The 19,766-nt window shown below is 41.3% G+C and overlaps 1 protein-coding gene and 3 long non-coding RNA genes across 4 annotated transcripts; 1 reads left to right on the top strand and 3 right to left on the bottom strand.

Moving 5' to 3' along the window:
* Positions 1–3,072: 3,072 nt before the first annotated feature.
* LOC125522906 lies at positions 3,073–4,305 on the bottom strand. Its single transcript, XR_007290014.1, has 2 exons — positions 4,240–4,305; positions 3,073–3,416 (listed from the first exon to the last, which is right to left on the bottom strand). It is a non-coding gene; the product is annotated as an uncharacterized LOC125522906 (long non-coding RNA).
* Positions 4,306–4,762: 457 nt separating this feature from the next.
* Positions 4,763–5,453, bottom strand: LOC125518325. Its single transcript, XR_007287956.1, has 3 exons — positions 5,352–5,453; positions 4,939–5,006; positions 4,763–4,842 (listed from the first exon to the last, which is right to left on the bottom strand). It is a non-coding gene; the product is annotated as an uncharacterized LOC125518325 (long non-coding RNA).
* Positions 5,454–6,221: 768 nt separating this feature from the next.
* On the bottom strand, positions 6,222–7,400 carry LOC125525186. The gene is made up of 5 exons (XR_007291185.1): positions 7,280–7,400; positions 6,954–7,057; positions 6,481–6,652; positions 6,339–6,393; positions 6,222–6,249 (listed from the first exon to the last, which is right to left on the bottom strand). It is a non-coding gene; the product is annotated as an uncharacterized LOC125525186 (long non-coding RNA).
* Positions 7,401–17,551: 10,151 nt separating this feature from the next.
* Positions 17,552–18,722, top strand: LOC125525108 (ribosome-inactivating protein 9-like). Its single transcript, XM_048690136.1, has 2 exons — positions 17,552–17,704; positions 17,803–18,722. Exons 1-2 carry the CDS (start codon positions 17,641–17,643, stop codon positions 18,585–18,587), a joined length of 849 nt encoding a protein of 282 aa, XP_048546093.1. The 5' UTR covers positions 17,552–17,640; the 3' UTR covers positions 18,588–18,722.
* The last annotated feature ends 1,044 nt before the right edge of the window (positions 18,723–19,766 follow it).

Genomic DNA, 19,766 nt, shown 5'->3' with positions numbered 1-19,766 from the left:
AGAACATGAAGACACTGGCCACTTCTGCTCTTTTATGCCGTAGTTTCTCAGCCACACCAACCATAGCAACTTCCTCTTCTAGTTTTCTTTTTTGCAAGAACTTCCTCTTTTAGTTGTCTGAGCCTGAAATACAATAAGGGGCATAACAAATGAAATAGTTCGCTGTAGTGTCGTCTAAAGTATCACATATTGTGCATCAACTGAAATGCAATTGAAATAAGGAGACGAGGGGAGGCTTGCATGCGAGAGCAATGATCGATGGGTCGACGCGTTTTTAACTTTGTCGCCTTCAGCACAGTAAATTCGACGTGGCTATCGCGAGAGGGCGCCCCTTACGCGTAGGTTAATGTGTTTGATGATGTAGCCCTTCTGTCCAATGAATACAGAAGATTTAACTATCAAAAAATACAGTGGACAGTTTGCCAGAATAGAATCTATACTTTTATTAAGATAAAAACAAGCAGTCAAGCAATATTTTAGAGCAATTGTACAGTTGATCTCATAAGGGAGTAAGAACATCATCAGCCAAAGTAAAATTTCAGAGGATGTTCTGAAGATGAAACAACAGGGGACTCACTATAGAAAATTTCAGTGGATGCTACAGAGGATTTTCAGCCTGAAGATGAGAGGATCACGTGGAATCGCGTGGTGCAGTGGCTCTCCTCCTCATCATCTGCAGCGACGCCGCAACCCTCGTCGCTCTCCTCTGTGGCAGCGCCGCCCCTCCTTCGCCACGGCGACCGCCGCCCTCCACCTTCTCGTCCGCGCTGCAGCGCTCCATGAGGCGGAGCCACGCGTTGAGACGAGCCGCCGGAACCCGCCAGAGCCTCGCCGACGACGAAGGTGACGCCGCGCGCGAGACCCTAGCCATGGCCAAGGGTCAGGAGCGAGGGCAGAAGGCCTATAGCGACGGATTTGGACGGATGGGACCAAGGAATGGGGCCAGGGGAGGTCGTTGGTGTGTCATCCGCCGCCGGGACTCGCCGGAATCAGACGGCACATGGGTGGTGGCGGCGGCGGCGAGGAGTCGCGGGGGGAGAGAGATCGTAAGAGGAGAGGCGACGAGGGGAGGCTTGCGTGCGAGAGCAAGAATCGATGGGTCGACGCGTTTTTTACCTTTTTCTCTTCGGCACAGTAAATTCGACGTGGCTATTGTTTTTTTAAAGATCCAACACTGCTGGCTTTTCATTGATTAAGCAGGGAGCATGCGGAAAAAAAAATCATGATCAAGTGATCATGGTGGGGGTTACAGAGTTGGCGCCACTAGAGGGGTCGCCATTTACCTAAAAATTAAACAGAGATCAGCCTGGGTCACCAAGTGGTGTTTCCAGACATTTGGCTCTGGCAAGCCTCCAGGAATCCATGTCTTGCCTGATTGCTGCAAGGATTTCAACACTCTGACGCTGGCGATCTCTGAAGGTTCTTGCATTTTCCTCTCCAGCCAAATATGCCAGGCCACCAACATCATTGTAGACTGCACCCTTTTCCTGTTTGCCGTTCCTGCTGCGCGCATGGCTATTGTGAGAGGGCGCTCCATACGCGCACGTTAATGCTTCTCGATTTTTGTGTTCTTGCAATAGAAGCTCCCAAGATGTGTCGTGCCTAAGATGATGGATGCGCATGATGATATGACACTTATCTTCCATGATAAAAGACCAATTTCGACGACACCTACTCAACTGTACCAGATTGATGCATCCTATTTAATTGTGGAGGCGAATACTGAAGGAGTGCAATTTGGAAACTGGATCTAGGTTAATGTTTGTGGTGCATCATGGACATGCAGATATTTTCCTATTCTTCACAAACACTAGATCGGTAACGCGCCTTGGCGCGAGGGTGTCGGTCCCATTATTGTGGTTATGCAGGTAATGCACAAGTTAGTACTAATTCAGGTTTAACATACTTACTCAAACAGGATATAACAAAATAAAAGTAAGAAGAAACATTCACATGTGATAGAAGCAATGAGTTCAACATCACCATGAGATTATCATAAGGCATCATCGAGTTTAGTACTATTTATGTACACATCATTATTGAAGATCAAGAAATCTTATCATTTCATTAGAAATGATAGCTATTTTCTATCTATATGGTACTACAGGCAGCAAGAGCTATTAATAAGAACATAGGTCCATGCTCAGTATCTTTCACACTCAAGGCAATCTTCAAAATAGAAAGAATGTAAGATAACATACATTCTTTCTTCTTGCCAGAACCCTTCACTTTCGCAGCATGCTCTTTAGCTGCCGCCTTCTCCGGTTCAGTTTTCTCTCCAAAAAGGTCGACATTGCTGTCATCCAGACAGAAGTTATTTTCTCATGTTTTTGCAATCCAATCTCCAACAATACATTGTATAAAACCCATTAGTTGAAACATCAAATGAATATTAGAAGCTCAAATGCAGCCTGCTAATTTTTTATGGCAATGAACAGAAGAAAAAAATCGAAGATGATGTCACTTGTGCCATTGTGCATCATTGGCCGCTGAATGGCAGCTGATAATACTGTCAGTGGCGCCTCAGGTCGCTGATCGCGAAACTCTGTCCTATTTTTAATGATAGGAGAGGAGGGTGACAAAATGGCTGGGAACTTGTAAGAAAAGCCATCAGAGACAAATCTTTTGATCCTCATAAAGAAAGTCCATCAGAAAAAATAGTACCAAGCTCCTCTTAAATTTCAAGAGATATTCTAGCAAAGCAAAGAGAGACATTATAGCTATAATTAGTGCTCTGAAGCATGTATTCTGAAGTATTTCGAAGAGATCATTTTATTCCCTTTTACCTTCTACATTACATCAACAATTAGTATTCTGAAGGGGATAACTAAAAGCAATTGCGTCTCTTGGTAGCTCTTATGATTGTAGGAAAGGCCACAAGGGAGATCCCAAAGTGGGCATCAATTTTGTACCTGCATGTAATTGCAGCAATAGAGTGCTCTGCTATTGGTGATGTCTTTTTTAAACATCCTCAGCAGTTACCTGAATAAGCAAAGGAGAATACTAAAGAAAGGATACAGTTTATTAAGGACAAAAAAGAATAATAACAGGCCGGCAAATGAGCCTAGGATGGAAAACAAATTATGGATGTCATTCTTTTTTTGCGATTTAATTATGGATGTCATTCTTTCCCAGCTATTTTTGGGTCATGAAAAAGGAAGATACAGTGTATGAAGATACAAAAGGACAACAAATTATGGCATGTCATGCTTTCTCAGCTACTATATATGTGTAGTATATTCTTGCCGAAGCTTGAGGAGGAGAAGAAAAGCACCTGCTGGCTGCAGTTCGAGCAACAATATTATGTAGTTCTAGCCTGACCATGAACGATGCTTCAATTATAGGTGGCACGACTTGCCGCGCGTTGCCCGCCAGACGCAACCAGACATGAATAACCATTTTGAAAGATCGTTGAGCTACACAGGCACATACACAAGCTATTTGATCACACTTGGAATTGTCTCAACTCATAAGCTATAGATAGACAGGAAGCAAAGCACAAAGCTACACATATACATTGGAATTGGATTAACCATAGTAAGAAAATGTATGTGTGTATACATGGTATCGTACAACTTACACAACTTCATGCTTTGTAGTACAATACAACCGCAGAAGCAGGTTGTATGAATAAAAGTGAATGCGGCCAGAATGGAGAGAGATGGTTGTAGTCGAAAGAAAGTTGATAACATGGCGGTCAAACTTATAAGCTCAGTTTATTTTTCACAGTCAAATTTATAGGCTCAGCCTATTTGTCAGGCGTCAAACTACTTTGTATGGTTAAGGCGGGATCTAAAATGAGAAAGAAAGTGAGGCAAAACCACATGATTTCCACTAACCGATAATCTAAGCACTTCAGTAATTACACTAATCAATAAAAAGTGGACCATCACTTAGTCAGAGAAGCCATGAAAAAGGGTTGGGTTGAGACTTGATGCTTAACTCCTAGGCGATTCATGACTGGAATTTGGACGGATACTTAAAACCTTCAAATATGATCCAATTTGAGAACATGTGTGCAGATGTCGTGTTTTGTTTAACACAAATAGTTTAGTAGTACAGCATAGAGAAAACACACATATATTTAGAATTGCAAGTGAATATAAGAAGTATGAGCATTGTTTGAGATTGTTAATCCAAAGTTTTACAAACAAAAATTCAAGTACTAATGGAAGTTTGTGTGGCTTAACCTTAGCTGGACTTGAAAGCATAAAACTGGTGTAGCAAAATATCATATACCTGGATGTCCATACGGCTGGCGCCGTCAAGGTCTAGCTGTGGAAGGTCTTGCGACGGCGGCTGATTCAAAATCAGTTAGGTAGCACAACAGGGCCAAACCGATCTACCATGGGAAACGCTGCAAGAAATTAGGCATTCCCTATAAATTATTGATCATATAAAGCAATACATTTGACTGCCTGGGACATGATGCATATGAAACACTATGTTGATGTACGTGCAGCCGATCATAGAGAACAATGAAATTGCTTGGAACATGGCGTACATAAGATACTGTGGGAATAATTAGCTGCAACCAATCGTACATACACTGCTTGGTCTGAATTCATAAATCTTGGTCTGAGTTCATAAATAAAAAATTAAGAGAAACGCATGCCAGAGCAGGAATTACCGCAGGTAGTTTTCCTAAATCTATGTATACTTAGCAGCCATGCAGTAAAAGACTAAAAATGTTGACCGGTCCCTCCACAATTTGTAATTCAATGAGGATTTATTTAGATCTAGCCAGCCGCTCATTTCCTTCGTCATGCAAAAGAGATGCTCATATCTAGCAAGATTCCTAGGAGTTTTGATGCCTTTCTTATTTTGTTTGGTACCTTGGGTCTGCACAGGTATGACAGATGCGCATACAATGAGCATACCAAAGAAATACATGTGACGGGCAAAATAAATTATGAACAGACATCTTCAGAGACTAACCTTGGGTCTAGCTGCTTGTCAACAAAAGGATCAATGGAGGTGACTTGGTTAAAAGATGTGCCGACAACCTGCATACAATGATTTACAGAGAAGGAGACGAGTAAGGTTTGTTTGCTTAATTAGGACTCTGCATCAACAAATCACCTGAAGCATTCTCAATGAACAATAATTTACATATCCACCAAGATAAACTTCGCGGTTAGCAAATATGTTGATAATAGGAATCTACACCACAAAGAAATCGCCAAGGCATCTAATACTTCTATCTTTAAAGAACGGCTATTCAACAAATGCATCTTAGACTCTTAGTGAAGCTCCAAATGAGAAACCATCATAATTATTTTGAGATGCCTTATTCAGTTAACCAAACAAAGCATGTTCATCTTAATAAAAAGGCAGGAGAAGCATCGTACCACTATCCGTGAATTGCATGTAGAACTTGATTGTGGAGGTGAGTTGGGGCTCTTTGGTGCTAGCTCTTCCAGTTCTCTTTGAAATGCATATGTTGTACCTCTCCCAATTGGTGCCTCTGGATATGTACTTTCCCTCAGTATCTGCAAATGTAAATGCAGATTTTCAGGCTCCTTTTCTGATTAGAGAGAATAAGCGAGAAAAACTGATAATAGACCAAACAAAACCTGATAAAAAACTGATTATAGGTTACAAAACCTGAGAAAAAATAATGGTGAAATTTGCTTCAAAACAACAGTATCCACATGTAAAAGAAATAGAGATTACATCTACAAAAACTTCACTACAAATGGAAGAGTTTTTTTTTCATTTAGGTGTTCTTTTGATCATTGGTGTACCTTGGACTCAGAGCAGGGGAGCATCCTCTTACAAGCCAGGCTAGCAGCCAGCAACAAGCCCAACGTGCAGAATGATCCATAGATCCAGCGAGATGAAGTTAGAGAAGACACACACAGAGGCACAGACCTGCTCCAGAAAGCTTCAGGGCACGGTTGAACATGGCCAATGCCATGTCCTCTGCGGCCTGCTTGCTTGTGAACTGCAGGGGCAATTGGAAACCAAAAGCATGGTCGGTGAGTCAGTCTGATGAGTGCCTAGGGCGTGTCAAATGTGATGGCTCCAAAGTCCTTTCTTGATGGAAACAAGCACAATTTTTTTTGCACTTTCTCTAAAAACTCATACAAAAATATAACCTATTGGTTGAAAGGTGCTATAGAATCGCTTAGCCATGAAAATATTGAAATATATACCCCAACTTCAGACTCAAGGAAGGCAGGTTAGAGAAAGCCAACATCCCAATCTCAAACTGAAGCGCATCACCCCTAGGAAGCCATCTGGAGCCTGTGACAACACAATCACATCAAAATGCAGTAACAAATTTCACTGCATACACAAGAGAGAGAGAGAGAGAGAGAGAGAGAGAGAGGTACTTTTTGTTCAATATTTTCTTCAGGCAAATTCTTCATCTTTCGTCCCTTCTCGAACCTGCAAACATGGTGTACAGATAAAACATATATTACATTATGAAATCAAAACCAGAGAGACATATTAATAACTCCTTTGCTTCCTTACCTTCAGACCTCTACTAATAGAGAAATCATTTACTATCTTGTGATCAACACCCTGCTGCTGCGCGGCGCTGGCCATCCCCTTGTGCGCCGAGGAGGTGGGAGAGGCGCAGCGGAACATGCTCCTCCTATAGAGTCTGAGCTCGTCTGCAGCTCGAGCTTACTCCCATGCGCCTCTGGAATATAAAAACAGACTTACTGCACATACTTATGATATAAGAAGCTGTAGATAGGAAGTATAACCAAAACCAGTTTACTTTTATAGACTTATTATAGTACATCCTGCAACACTATAAAGAATTTTTGTGAAACTAATTTTTGAAGGCAAGTATCTCCAATGGTAATTTAATCTGGTAATTGTTTATTAGTGCTGAGGAAAACTATTTCATTTATCGAATAATGAAAAGAGCAGCAGCGAAATGATAATAGAGATAGTGTTATCATTTCGTAAGGAAAAAAGTAGTGTGGAAAACTTACAGATAGGACCAAGACCAACATCAACCTTTCCCTCCACCATGAATACCTTAACCACCATCTTCAAGTTCATCATAAGAAAATAGTCACATATATGCACATCAAGCCTGCACCATCATAACCAGGATTAACCCAAAATCAAATGTCTCAACCTTTTGGTACCTCAAAATTGACAGCATTAGAGATAGAGATGTTTCCATTTGCATATGCAAAAAACCAAAGAACTAAACATATACGTGGTTGAATGAGTTTGTATTAGGAAACTTGGCAACCAAGATGAGCACTACAAAAAAACAAGAACAGAGAAAGGAGAGAGAGAGGGGGTCGACCTGCAGTTCACTGGAACAAGACAAACCCTAGCCTCTCAAGTCTCACCAATTCTGCTGCTTCTTGCCCGCCGCCACCTTGAGCACAAACTTCTTCCCGGATGTGGTGCCTGCTTCTTGCCCACCGCCGCCTTGAGCACAAGCTTCTTCTTCCTGGATGCGGTGCCCTTGCGCGGGCGCGTGGTGACCGTGGCCACCAGGTCGGCCTCGGGCGCGGCCTGGGCGGAGGACGTGCGCTTGCCTCGCGACGGTCCGACGGCCAGGGGCGGCGAGCTGGGCGGCGCCATGGGTTGCGTGCCGCTGGCTAGGGTTCCGGGGGAGGATTCTGATGGGGGGGGGGGCGAATGGGAGGAGGAAGAGGCAAGGGTAGGGGTGGCCGTTGGTGGGGAAGGAGGCTGGCGGTGGCCTCGTCGCGGGAGGAGCAGCGCGGATGGGGCGGCTAGGGTTCTACAACGGGGGCTGCTGTTTTTATATGCCTCTGGCGGAAATGACGAAAATGCCCTAGGTGGGGCACCAAATTTACAGGCGGTGGCACGGCCATTTCGACACTGTTTCGATCTACAGTGCTTATTTTTGATCCAACGGTCGGCGTCTCTCCATCTCTAGATCGGACGGCCCAAAACGTATCAAGGAATCGATCCGACGGCCAGGAAGCGCTGATCTATGAGGAGGCTGGGTTCCTCCCGGTATGTATCTTACGCGATTCTGAATAGAGCGGACTAGCTAGTATACTCCCCTGCTTTTATTTAGTCCGCATATTAGCTTTGGTCAAGGTCAAGCTTTGTAAACTTTGACAAAATTTATAAACAAAAATATTAACACATAGAATAACAATTCAATACCATTATATTCATTATTGAATTTACTTTCATGTCATATAGATTTGTTATGGTAAATTTTTATATTGTCTCCTACAGACTTGATCAAACTTTACGAAGTTTGACTTTAGTCAAATCTAATATGCATAGTAAATAAGAACAAAGGGAGTAGTTGTCAATGACCTTTTGAGTCATAAGCCCTTTTGACCATCAAATGTGTTTTGTGCTGTCTAGCCATGATGAAAATGTTCAATGGTTAAATTATGTGTTGTTTAGTCATAATACTAACTAATGGATAAGGTAGAAAAATGCATGTATGCATGTAATGATGAGTATCAATGTAATATTGCAGCGCATTGCAATATCTTATGGCTATCACTATAATATCTATGTGTTCTGTGCAAAACGTTGCCAATGGCAGGAAAATGTTGACGCAGTAGCATTATTTTTTATAATTTACCTGGCCGACGCCATTACAGGTGGGCGGTATATAGATCCACCTCTAATAGGGTACTTTACGAGTGGTGGTTTTGTGTAGGCGCGAGCCACTAATAAAACTATTATCAGTGATGGTTGCTCTGCCCACCACTAGTGACCTATTACCAGTGGCGGGAGATCGGTAGCGGGCGCCCTCCACAACGTCGCCTGCCACTGGTGCGCCCTTTTGCACCCACCACCGCTACCCTATTTTGTAGTAGTGTGTGCAATGTTTAAAAAGTTTCACCCAAGAATAATAGAGAGGTCATTATTATCAAGCATATCAAGCACAACAGAATGGGCTTTGTGCTCTGTTATGGTTTGTGGGATGTCCAAATACCTCCCTCGACCTCGTCATATATTCTAGGGCACATTTGTACATCACCTAAGAGACCTACTAGTTAACACCCGCATGCGCCAACTAAGGGTGGCTTCTCTGAAGCCAAGGCAAATTGCCTGGCCCACATTGACCGCGAGCAGTTTTTATTTCATTCCTCTTCGGGTTTCGAGTTGTCTTTTCACAAAAAAATGGTTGTTGTTCTTTAGGAGATAGATATTTTAAAACCCTATTAAACATATAAAAATATACGTTATAAAAATTTCAGTATGTGTTCTATTAAAAGTTCAGTGTATATTAAAAAGTAATCTTATATTAAAAATATATTAAGTGTGTATTAAAATCATCTTATAATTAAAAAAAATTATTGTATAGTAAGAAAAATGTTCAATGCATATCAAATAAATGCTCATCATATATTTAAAAAAGTTCAGTGTGTGTTTGAAATATTTTCATTGTATACCAAGAAAGTTCAGTGTGTATTTGAGAAAATTTCACAATATATATTGAGAAAATAATTCACCATATATTGTAAAACCTATAAGTCAAAAAATTGAAATAAATAAAAAATAAAAAACCAAAAATAAAAAATAAAATATGTAAATATAAAAATAAAATAAAATATATAAAGAACCCGAGATAGAACAACCGTTATGTGGGCCAGGCTCTCTGGGGGCTCTTTGGCGTAGCCTAAACTATATGATGCCCATGGGTGTCATATAGTATTTGTTGTCGCCTAATGCGACACGTACGTTGACACATGGGGAGTGCCCAACAACGCATGTGGCAGCGACGAACGTTTAGCACAGCACGCAGACTGTATATCTTTTTTTTTTCATTTCATTTCTCTCTTTTCTTGTATGTAAAATGCACATTATATATATAGAGACACATGAACACTTATTTCAAACATGTGAACATTTGTTTCAAAACCATAAACATCCTTTTTGAGGTACACGAATATTTTTATATAACCATGATTTATTTCATAAAATTTTATATGAAAGATTTTTTTTGATAGAAAAACTGTAAGGGAACCCCTACAGTATAATTGGTGCAACAAACACAAATTGCAAGTATCAAGCCTTGAATCTGGGTGGGTGGGAAGGCATCAGCCCCTTCCCACCACTAGGCTATGCCTTAGTCTGTTATATGAAAGATTTATTAAATCTTAGAGATACATGAATGCTTTTTTTAACATGCGAAAAATTCTGTTCAAATTATGAACATATTTTTGTGATACATGAATATTTCCTATATAAAATATTTAATTATAAAATATTATAAAAACATAAAAACATCTTTTCGATATGTGTGAACATTTTTTAACACGCAGACTTAAAAAACAATCAACATTTTTACACGTGTGAAGAATTTTCTTTTGCAATACATGAAATTATTTAGTTACATTGGATATTTTAGCGGTACTTGAACAAATATTGTAATGGGTTGTGCAAAAGTAATTACACATTTTAAAAACATTCATTAAAATAAAAATATTCAGTATTTTTAAAAAATCATGTAATTAATAAAGTTCATGTGTTTAAAAAATATTGAAGTAAGTTTTGAAAGTTTTCACACAATTTAAAAAGGAAATACAATGGAAAGGAATAATAGAAAATAAGAATAATCATAAGAAAATGATTGAAAGCAAAACCCAAAAAACCCTCAAACCCCAAAAAGTCAGGAATATAGAGGGGAGAAATAAAAAAAGAAATCGACTAAAAAAACGTGCTACAGGCGTCAACCCGTGCCGAACCACCAAGAGGTGACGACCTGCTTGTTGTATCTTGCCGTGCAATAGGCGAGATATAGATTTTGCGTAGAGCAAGTCCCCATACCGCTAAGACAACGTACGAGTAATTGCGTGGCTCAGCTCCACGTTGTTGCTCAAAGTAGAAGCAAGGATGGCGGAGTAGGTGCGAGAGCTGTTGGCGGCGAGGGCACCAGGCGCACACCTTGGTCGCTGACATGAGCTTCCTGGCCGCAAGCCATCGGCGATGGCTAGCCCGAGCTGTTTTTTGCGACTGCCTGGATGTCGAGAGGTAGAAGAAGAACCACATTGGTGCCTCAAACCAACTTCAAACGTCCAGGCTGACCGGCACCCTTATATCCAACCTAAATATGGGGTGGATATGGGGTGTTCGGATGCGTCCGTCATGTCGGATTCGGCCTCTGCTGCCCATCCGGCCCTATATATATTTCTTCCCATCCGCTCACTAGGCCAAACCCTAACCACTTCATTCCACTTCCCTCGTCATCCAAACTCTCGTTCAGTGATCTCCAGCCGTCTTCAGCATGGCGGGCAGTGGATTTGAGTCCATCACCTCTAAATCCGTCGACCCTGAGCTCATCTCACACAGCCCCGAGGAAGAGATGGTTGTCCGGCTTGCGCTCCGCCGCTCCCGGGAGAAGGCCCATGCGAGGCAGCGCTCGGACTCCTTCTATCGGGGATCCATTATGTCCGCCCATGGCCCATGGATCCGGCGCTAGGTGTGACGTCACTGCCTCATCAGAGATGGGGCGGCCCGTTTGGCGTCCGAACATGGGGTCGGACGAGCAACCCCTTTGTTGGCGTGCCGACACCATGGATGCACCAAGGGCGTCGTCCGACGCAAACATGGCGCGGCGTGCCCCTGTGCGAGGCGGATGGCTCAGGAGACGGCGGCACCCCTCGCGGCGGTGGACGTCGGCGAGGCGGAGTCGCATTCTTTGGCCCCGTATGGTGCACCAGTCCGGATGCCACACCTGCGTCGTGGTGGATGTCGCCGGCTCGTCCCAGGATGGATCCATCATCGATCTGACATCCACCGGCACCGTTCGGGTTCTAGGCTCCGATGAGGAAGAGTAGGGCATGGGAGACATCAACACTTTGAGTCCCATGAGCCGGCTCGTGTCCCATGGCCTACTCTACCTTGCTGGCGACCAGACCAACACTCTGGGGAGCATAGCCGTCCGCCGGACAAGGGCACGACGGAACTGGGCGAGCTTCGCTTAGATTAGGTTTCATGTTGCATGTGACACTATGGATTTGAGGTTTCTAATTTGAGGTGTCTGGTTGTATAATCAAATATTTAAGGCGTGACCGGCCATTATCCGTGAACGTGCCCACGAGCAATTTTTATTTCTTTCCTCTTCAGGTTTTTAGTTATTTTTTCACAGAAATGGTTGTATATTTTTAGGAGCTAGATATTTTAAAACCCCTATTAAAAGATTATAAAAACATATTAATTTTTGAAAAAATATCAGTATTTGTTCTATATAAAACAGTTCAGTGTATATTAAAAAAGTTCACATATATTAAAAAAATGTTCAGTGTCTATCACAAAAATGGTCATCATATACGAAAAAAAGTTTAGTGTATGTCTCAAAAATGTTCATTGTATACTGAGAAAGTTCGTGTGTATTTGAAAAAATGTTCACCTACGTTGGGAAAAAAAATGCAGAACCTATAAGAAAAAGAAATTTTGAAAAAATAAAACCCAGAAGAAAACCAAAATCTGTAAAGAGAAAAAAAAGGCAAAATAACAACATATTGAACAACGGTTATGTGGGCAGGCTCGTCTGGAGGGGTCTTCGGCGCAGCCTCAAGCGACGAGAGCAACTAGTTAATGAGCGCTCCTTCGGGAGCCTCGCAACGATTAGCGTTATTTGGCGCACTCTCAGCCACCCTGCCATATGTCGTGTTCTGAGCACTCTCTTTGGATTTCTTTCACATGCATTTTTGGCTTTTAAAACGTTTTTTCGGTTCTTTTCAACGTTTGCGAAAAAATGCATTTTTTTTTCTTTCGTGAGAGTCACGTTTTGCTTCCGCGAGAGGCATGGTTTTGCTTTCGCTAGAGTCACGGCCGTGCCTCTCGGAAACGGAAATAAACATGTTTTCTTTATTTTTTTTCCTTCCAAGAGAGGCACGTTTTGCTTCTGCGAGAGTCATGGATGTGATTTCGCGAGAGGCATGGGCGTGCCTCTTTCGGAAAGGAAAAAAACTAGTGCTTTCGATTCGGTTTTTTTTCGTGAAATTTTTTTCGTCAAAACCTATCAACATTTGATCTACTTTTAAAGATCTCGACGCGAGGAATCTAATGGTGAAAATGGTTCGAGATTTGGACGCATGGTTTAAGAGATGAAACATTTTGAATAAACGAATCTACGAAAAAAGGAAAATTCTCTGATTGCGACAAGTGGCACGCATGCAACGTGCCACTTGTCGCAACATAGAGAGGTGGGAGTGATCTTTACAACGAGTACTCCTTAACTAGTGATTTCGTCAAGCGACTCGTACATTGCACTCACCTTGGTACATGGGTCGGGCCCAAAGACGCATGTGGCAGCGTAAAATGTTTAGCACAACATGCAAACTGCATTATCTTTTTTTCATTTCATTTCTCTCTTTTCTTGTATGTTAAATGCACAATATATTTATAGAGATACATGAACAGATATTTCAAACATGTGAACATTTTTTTCAAAACCATAATAAACATCCATTTCGATGTACATGAATATTCTTTTATAACCATGACTTCTTTTATAAAATTTTATATAAAAGATTTAGTAATATATCTTACAGATCCAAGAAATCTTTTTATTGAATATGTGAACATTTATTTACAAATTATGAACATATTTTTGAGATAGATGAACAATTCCTATATACAAGATTTATTTTTAAATTATTTTACATGAGCATTTCCTATATACTCTCTCCGTTATTTATATAAGGTGTATTTGTTTTTTCATAAAATTCCACAATGTAAAGTACATTTCTTCTAATTCCTCATAATCCCCTTTTTTAGCACTCCAAAAAAAAGTCAAGTATCTCTCTCCCGTTTGCATGTATATCTCTTTGTAGAAAAAGAAGAAAAGTATATTTGCCCAGATTATCTGTATCTCTTTCTTTCCTGGCCTAACTTATTTACTTGCCAATAACCAACAAATTTGCCAAGAGTAATCTTTTCCTAAATTATATATAATTTGTTGCCTTGGTCATCATGTCCAAAACAATATACTTTACATAAAGAAATGGAGGGAGTACATGAACATTTCCTATTTTAGGAAACAGACAAGCATATTTTCATTATGAACATTTTTGAAACACATGAACATTTTTTCACACGCAGATAAAAAATACATCAGCATTTTTACACATGTGAACAATTTTCTTTTGTAGTACATGAACTTTTTTAGTTACATTGGACATTTTTAGCGGTACTTGAACAAGTATTGTAATGGGTTGTAAAAAAACTCATGACATATTTGAAAAACCTTCATTTAATATGAAATTATTGAATACATTTTTAAAATGCTAAGATAATTTAAAACTATTGAATTAATTTTTGAAAATTTTCAGGCATTAAAAAATAAATAAAATAAAAATAAATAATAGAGAAGGAAAAAATAGAAAAAAAATAATAAGAAGAAAAGGAGACAAAAGTAAAACACCCAAAAAAACCAAAAAGTCAGAAATATAGAGGAGAGAAATAAAAAAGAAACCGCTAAGTAAAAACCATGCTATCGGCCTCAACCCATGCCGAACCACCATCGAGGTAACTGCCTGCTTGTTGTATCTTGCCTTGCAATAGGCGAGATATATCTTTTGCCGTTTTGCGTAGACCATGTCCCCATACAGCTAAGACCAAGTGAGTGTCAAGATCACCTACATGGTCTAGATGGAGGAAGTCACGTGGATCCACTTGTCAGCATGAGCTCGAGACGTTGATCGGAACACCGAGTCATAAGAAAGTCACAATCGACTGATAAATAGAATTTCTTCATTTTGTAGATTGTTTGGGTCTGCTACCTAGACGGATGTATCTAACACTAAAAGGTGTCTGGATACATCTGTATCTAGAAAAATCTAAGAGAAATAATTCAGGACAGATGGAGTATGATAAAATTACCATGGTCGAATAAATAAATTTGCCATGGTCTAATAAAAACGGCATGCTACATATGATAAAATTTCCATGGGATGAATAGGTAAAATTTTCATGTTGCTTATGATAAAATTACTATGGACTAGTAAATAAATTTTCCATGGTCAAAAAAATAAAAATGGCATGCTATCTATGATAAAAATGCATGAAAAATTTAGGAATTTATTCTCTAAAAACTGCATGGAAACTTTATTAGTAAAAAACATAACTAATAAATAGAATTTTCGTCACTTTGTAGATTGTTTGGGTGTACTACCTGGAAGCTTAATCAGATTTGCACTCAACAAAGCAGAGACCTAAATATAGCGTAAGTGAGTAATGGACTAAAAATGTTTCCAGGCCAACGCAAAACCACGTTTCAATGCGCTTGCGAATGCTGGAAGCAGAACATGAGATATATGTAAATTAAATCTTACTCCCTCCGTTCGGAATTACTTGTCGCAGAAATGGATGTATCTAGATGTATTTTAGTTCTAGATGCATCCATATCCGAGACAAGTAATTCCGAATGGAGGGAGTATATCTCTATGCACATCTATAGTCAATGTGAAATGTTTCAGGTACCTTTGCAGGATAAAATGTCCCAGGATCACTAACAAAAGTAAAAATAATATAATACACACAATTTACTTCAGTGCAAAAATATTTTAGGAAACTCTATAGAAGTATGGTCTTGGCTCCCCCACCCGCACCCTGATACACATGTACATACTACCTGTAGATACATAACAATTTATAAGTATTATATGGCATGTCGACCTTTTGTAAATCACATTCATTTTGGATAATACCTAATAACCCTCACTATAATGTACTCGATAAATGCAGAGAAATTGAAGTATTTTTTTCTCGCAAACAACTAGAAAATTTATGCAATCATATATAATATAAGTAAATGTATATCTAGCCGCACAAATTTAGGTTTCCTTCCCCATCTTTCTTTTTCCTAGAATGCACAGAATTATTCGCGCATATGGTTTGTCTCTCATTGGTGCCAACCTACGGCTTGCTACATACGCAACCTTAACAAGCTTAAAATGTTGAGCATTAATTATCGTGACTAGCTCGAAGTGAGTCTCTTGTTGCTGACTCCATGCGCTCTCCAACCGCAACCATGAGCAATTGAAATTCCACCAGTATTTGTTTTAGTAGGTAGACCAAGCAGGAATTTGTTTTAGTAGCATGCACCGACACTTACTCCCTCCATTTCTAAATATAAGGCTTTTTTGAGATTTCAATATGAACTACATATAGATGTATATAGATGTATTTTTGAGTGTAAATTCACTCATTTGGCTCCGTATGTAGTCCATATTGAAATCAAGAATGGAGGGAGTACTAGCTAGTTTGTCTAGTACGTAATTACTCTTGAGAAGTTTGATGCCGCGAAAGTAGTCCCGTTTGTTTCGCACCTGTGCCCTTGTTTGGTTCTTTGTTGTTAAATTCCTTCTCAATTAATATGATGAGGCAATTTTCTTGCCTCTGTTTCAAAAAATATTACTGTGGTACACATGCACACCCTCGACAAAGCTCTACCCTCGTCGCTTGAAATGTACAACTTGAAATTGGAATTACATTTGAACACCTGATATTTAGCAAAACAAATCAGTCACATATGATTTGTCTCTCATTGGTGCCAACCTACGGCTTGACAAAGAAGGGCTGCTTAAAATGTTGAGCATTAATTCTCGTGCCTAGCTCGAAGTGAGAGTCTTGTTGGTGACTCCATGCGCTCTCCAACCGCAACCATGAGCAGTTGGCCACCAGTGTTTGTTTTAGTATGTAGACCAAGCAGGAACTATGGCTTCAAAACACGCCAAGCAGTTGTAGGAATATGAGGGATCATGGCCTGCTTTGTTTTAGTAGCATGAACCCATACGCACTGGCTAGTTTGTCTACTACGTAATTACTGTGGCAAATCAATCAGTGGGTGTCACATATATCTAGTGATGTATCCAGCTAGTTGTCAAGGTTGAGAGGCAAAAACATATTGGCTCCGATCGGACAAACATTTTGGTGCTTCGGGTCACTTGGATGAATGAAGTTTACCACCTTCGTGCTGTGGCGGGCGCCCTCGGGTGAGGCAGAGAGACCGTGTCCCCTCGTCGCTCTCCACCTCCCCATCCTCCGACGCGAGCACCCGGAACCTGCCCTTGTTGGTGTTTTTGGGCTCGTCGTCACCCCGTGCCGGCTACGCCTAGACGGTGACGGACCGGAGAACCACTGATCTCGTGTGCCACCCTCCCTGTTGAGTGTCGCAAGTGACGGTCGTCGTTTTTCCGAGTGCTATTTCGTTCTTAATTGATGATGATTATGTATATGCAAGAATGAAAACTAATGGTGGTGGAAAAACAATTAAGCTCAGTGCCGCATCGAGTATAATTGAGGCCAAAACAAAGCATGTGTTGTGTCCCCCTTGGAAGGGAATCGTCGCTTATCCTAACAGGGAAATCCAGCAATTAATTGGATGCAAAAAAAACCGCTGCTTGCTCTTATTAACACTACAACCTAGAGAGTGGTGTAGTACTCCATCCGTTCTGAATTACTTGTCGCAGAAATGGATGTATCTAGACATATTTTAGTTCTAGATACATCCATATCCGAGACAACTAATTCCGAACAGAGGGAGTACTTGTCAAGGTTGCGTCAGACGCCAGCTGAAACCGGGTATAAAAGGAGCACTACTCCAGGTCGAGACTGCACAAAGTAAGTGTACTACGTAGCCAGACAGAAGGAACAAGTCTCCCCGCAAAAAACGAAAGAAGGAAGGAAGGAAGAAGTCGGCTGCGCGCAGGGATGGGCTCATCTTCCTCCGCCGTTTGCCTGCTAGCCTTGCTAGCAGTGTTTGCGTCTGCAGCTGGTTGATTTTCTCACAATTCTGGTCGCGTTCTTCTTCTCGTTGATTGAATTGAATCCCCTAACAAAAGTTGCGTTTGGTCTTCCTTTTTTTTGACGCAGGTTTCGCAGCTGCACAGCCGGTGGTCGTCACGGCCGCGTACAACATCGGCAATGACGATTACATGGCCTTCATCGACCAGCTCCGTGCCACTCTGGCCGCTCACCCGAGCCCAGACAACGTCAACGGCCATCCTGTTCTCCCCCTGCAACACGAGAAGCAGCCGCCGGCGAGGTGGCTGCACGTTCCCATCACAGCGGGCGACAAGAAGGTGACGCTGGCGCTGAGGGACGACAACGTGTACCTCGTCGGATTCAAGGCCCAGAGCGGCAGCTGGTACGAGTTCCGCTCCGCGGTGGCGCCAGGGAGGAAGCAGCCGCTGATCCACGGCGCTACGTTCCTCGAATGCGAGGACACCTACAGGGCGCTTCTAGGCGGCAAGAAGAGCAAAGAAGTCAAGCAGAAGGTAAGCAACCTTGAACTGGGGAAGACGGCGGCGGAAGCAGCCGTGAAGAAGTTGGCGGCATATGCTCATGCCGCCGGCGGGCCGGACGACGCCACCAAGGTCGCCTTGGCACGCATAGTCATCACCGTCTGCGAGGCGGTCCGCCTGTCCTCGATCTCCACTACCCTCAGCACTGGCTGGGGCCAGGCGGCGACGGTGAAGCTCGACCATCTCCAACCTTTCTACATGCAGAACTGGGGAGACCTATCTACTGCCATACTAGACTGGAGGAAACATGGACCTACGTACCCATGGCCCAAGAAGGTCTGCGAGGAGACGCACATCGAGGACGCCGCCGGCGCGCTCGCGGTGGTGCAGCTTCTGCTTAAACGTAGTACTTAATTCAGTTAATTAACTCCACTAGCTCTCGGTGCTTCTTAGACGTGCGTACTAGTGTGCTGCTGCTGGATGATAAATTGTATGCATGCATGTCTATTCTAATAGAATAAAATAAAATGACCGTGTGGGATCGATGAATATATGATGTGGAGCTGTAGAATGTTTCCTCTATGCATGCGTTGCACGCGTATAACAAAACACAAAAATTCCTGCCTTAAGTATCTCTAAAACTTTGTATACTTTTGTAACTCTGTTTGCACGGTCCCTTTTTACACTCTTGAGCTGTGCCATGACATACACTAGATCTGTGACATAAATGTACCATGGTTGCGTTATTGGTCTTTTTGTTATACTAGCAAAAATGCCCGTACATTGGTAACGGGAGAAAAAGGATCACACGCTCCTAAACCCAATATGCATGGCGGTGAAAATGTATGTTGCGGAATAGCATGAAGGAGAATTGTGATTTCAGCCAATCAATCTTTGCAAATAGCTAAGAAATTTAGGCATTGTACAATTTGCGAGTTAGGTTAAAGACAATCATCTCCAACAGAAATGAAAACAATAAACTCAAGCATAAGAATAAAAAGACATATAGAACATAAGAAAAATCGAAATACTAAAACATAATTTCTTCTACCAATGCAAGATGTTATTCCTCACATTCATTTCATTACCAGAAGAATAAATATTTAGGATTTAATACAGCTTTTAATAGGAATAATGTGTACTATAATTAAGCATGGGCTAGGTTGTCACCGAAAAAGCATATTCAGTACTATAATCAAGCATAGGCTAGGTTGACTACCCATCGTTTGGCTTTATAGTGTGCGTATATCTCAACGAACAAATAAAATATAGCTGCAGTAAATAAAGATTATCAACCATAACAGAAATTTATAATTTTAGTATACAATGAGGGTTAAAAATTTATAATTTAGTACACAATCCAGATTAAGCACCATACTGACAATAAAAATGGCACGTTCCCTTTAACTTTGTATTTCTTGTAACTCTGTTTGCTATAAGTTGGCATGTTCTCTTTACACTGCTGAGCTGGCTGCGCCATGTCATGCACTAGATCTGCGACACACGTAGTACCAAGGTTGCGTTATTGGTCTTTTTACACATGAAAAAAAATCAATGATTGCAAAATGCAAATGCATACGTGAGACCAACCAC

Source organism: Triticum urartu, chromosome 7, assembly GCF_003073215.2.
Source record: "Triticum urartu cultivar G1812 chromosome 7, Tu2.1, whole genome shotgun sequence".
In the NCBI taxonomy this organism is placed as follows: Eukaryota; Viridiplantae; Streptophyta; class Magnoliopsida; order Poales; family Poaceae; genus Triticum; species Triticum urartu.
Note: the sequence above shows the minus strand (reverse complement) of the source record. Positions and strands in the feature narration are given on the sequence as shown.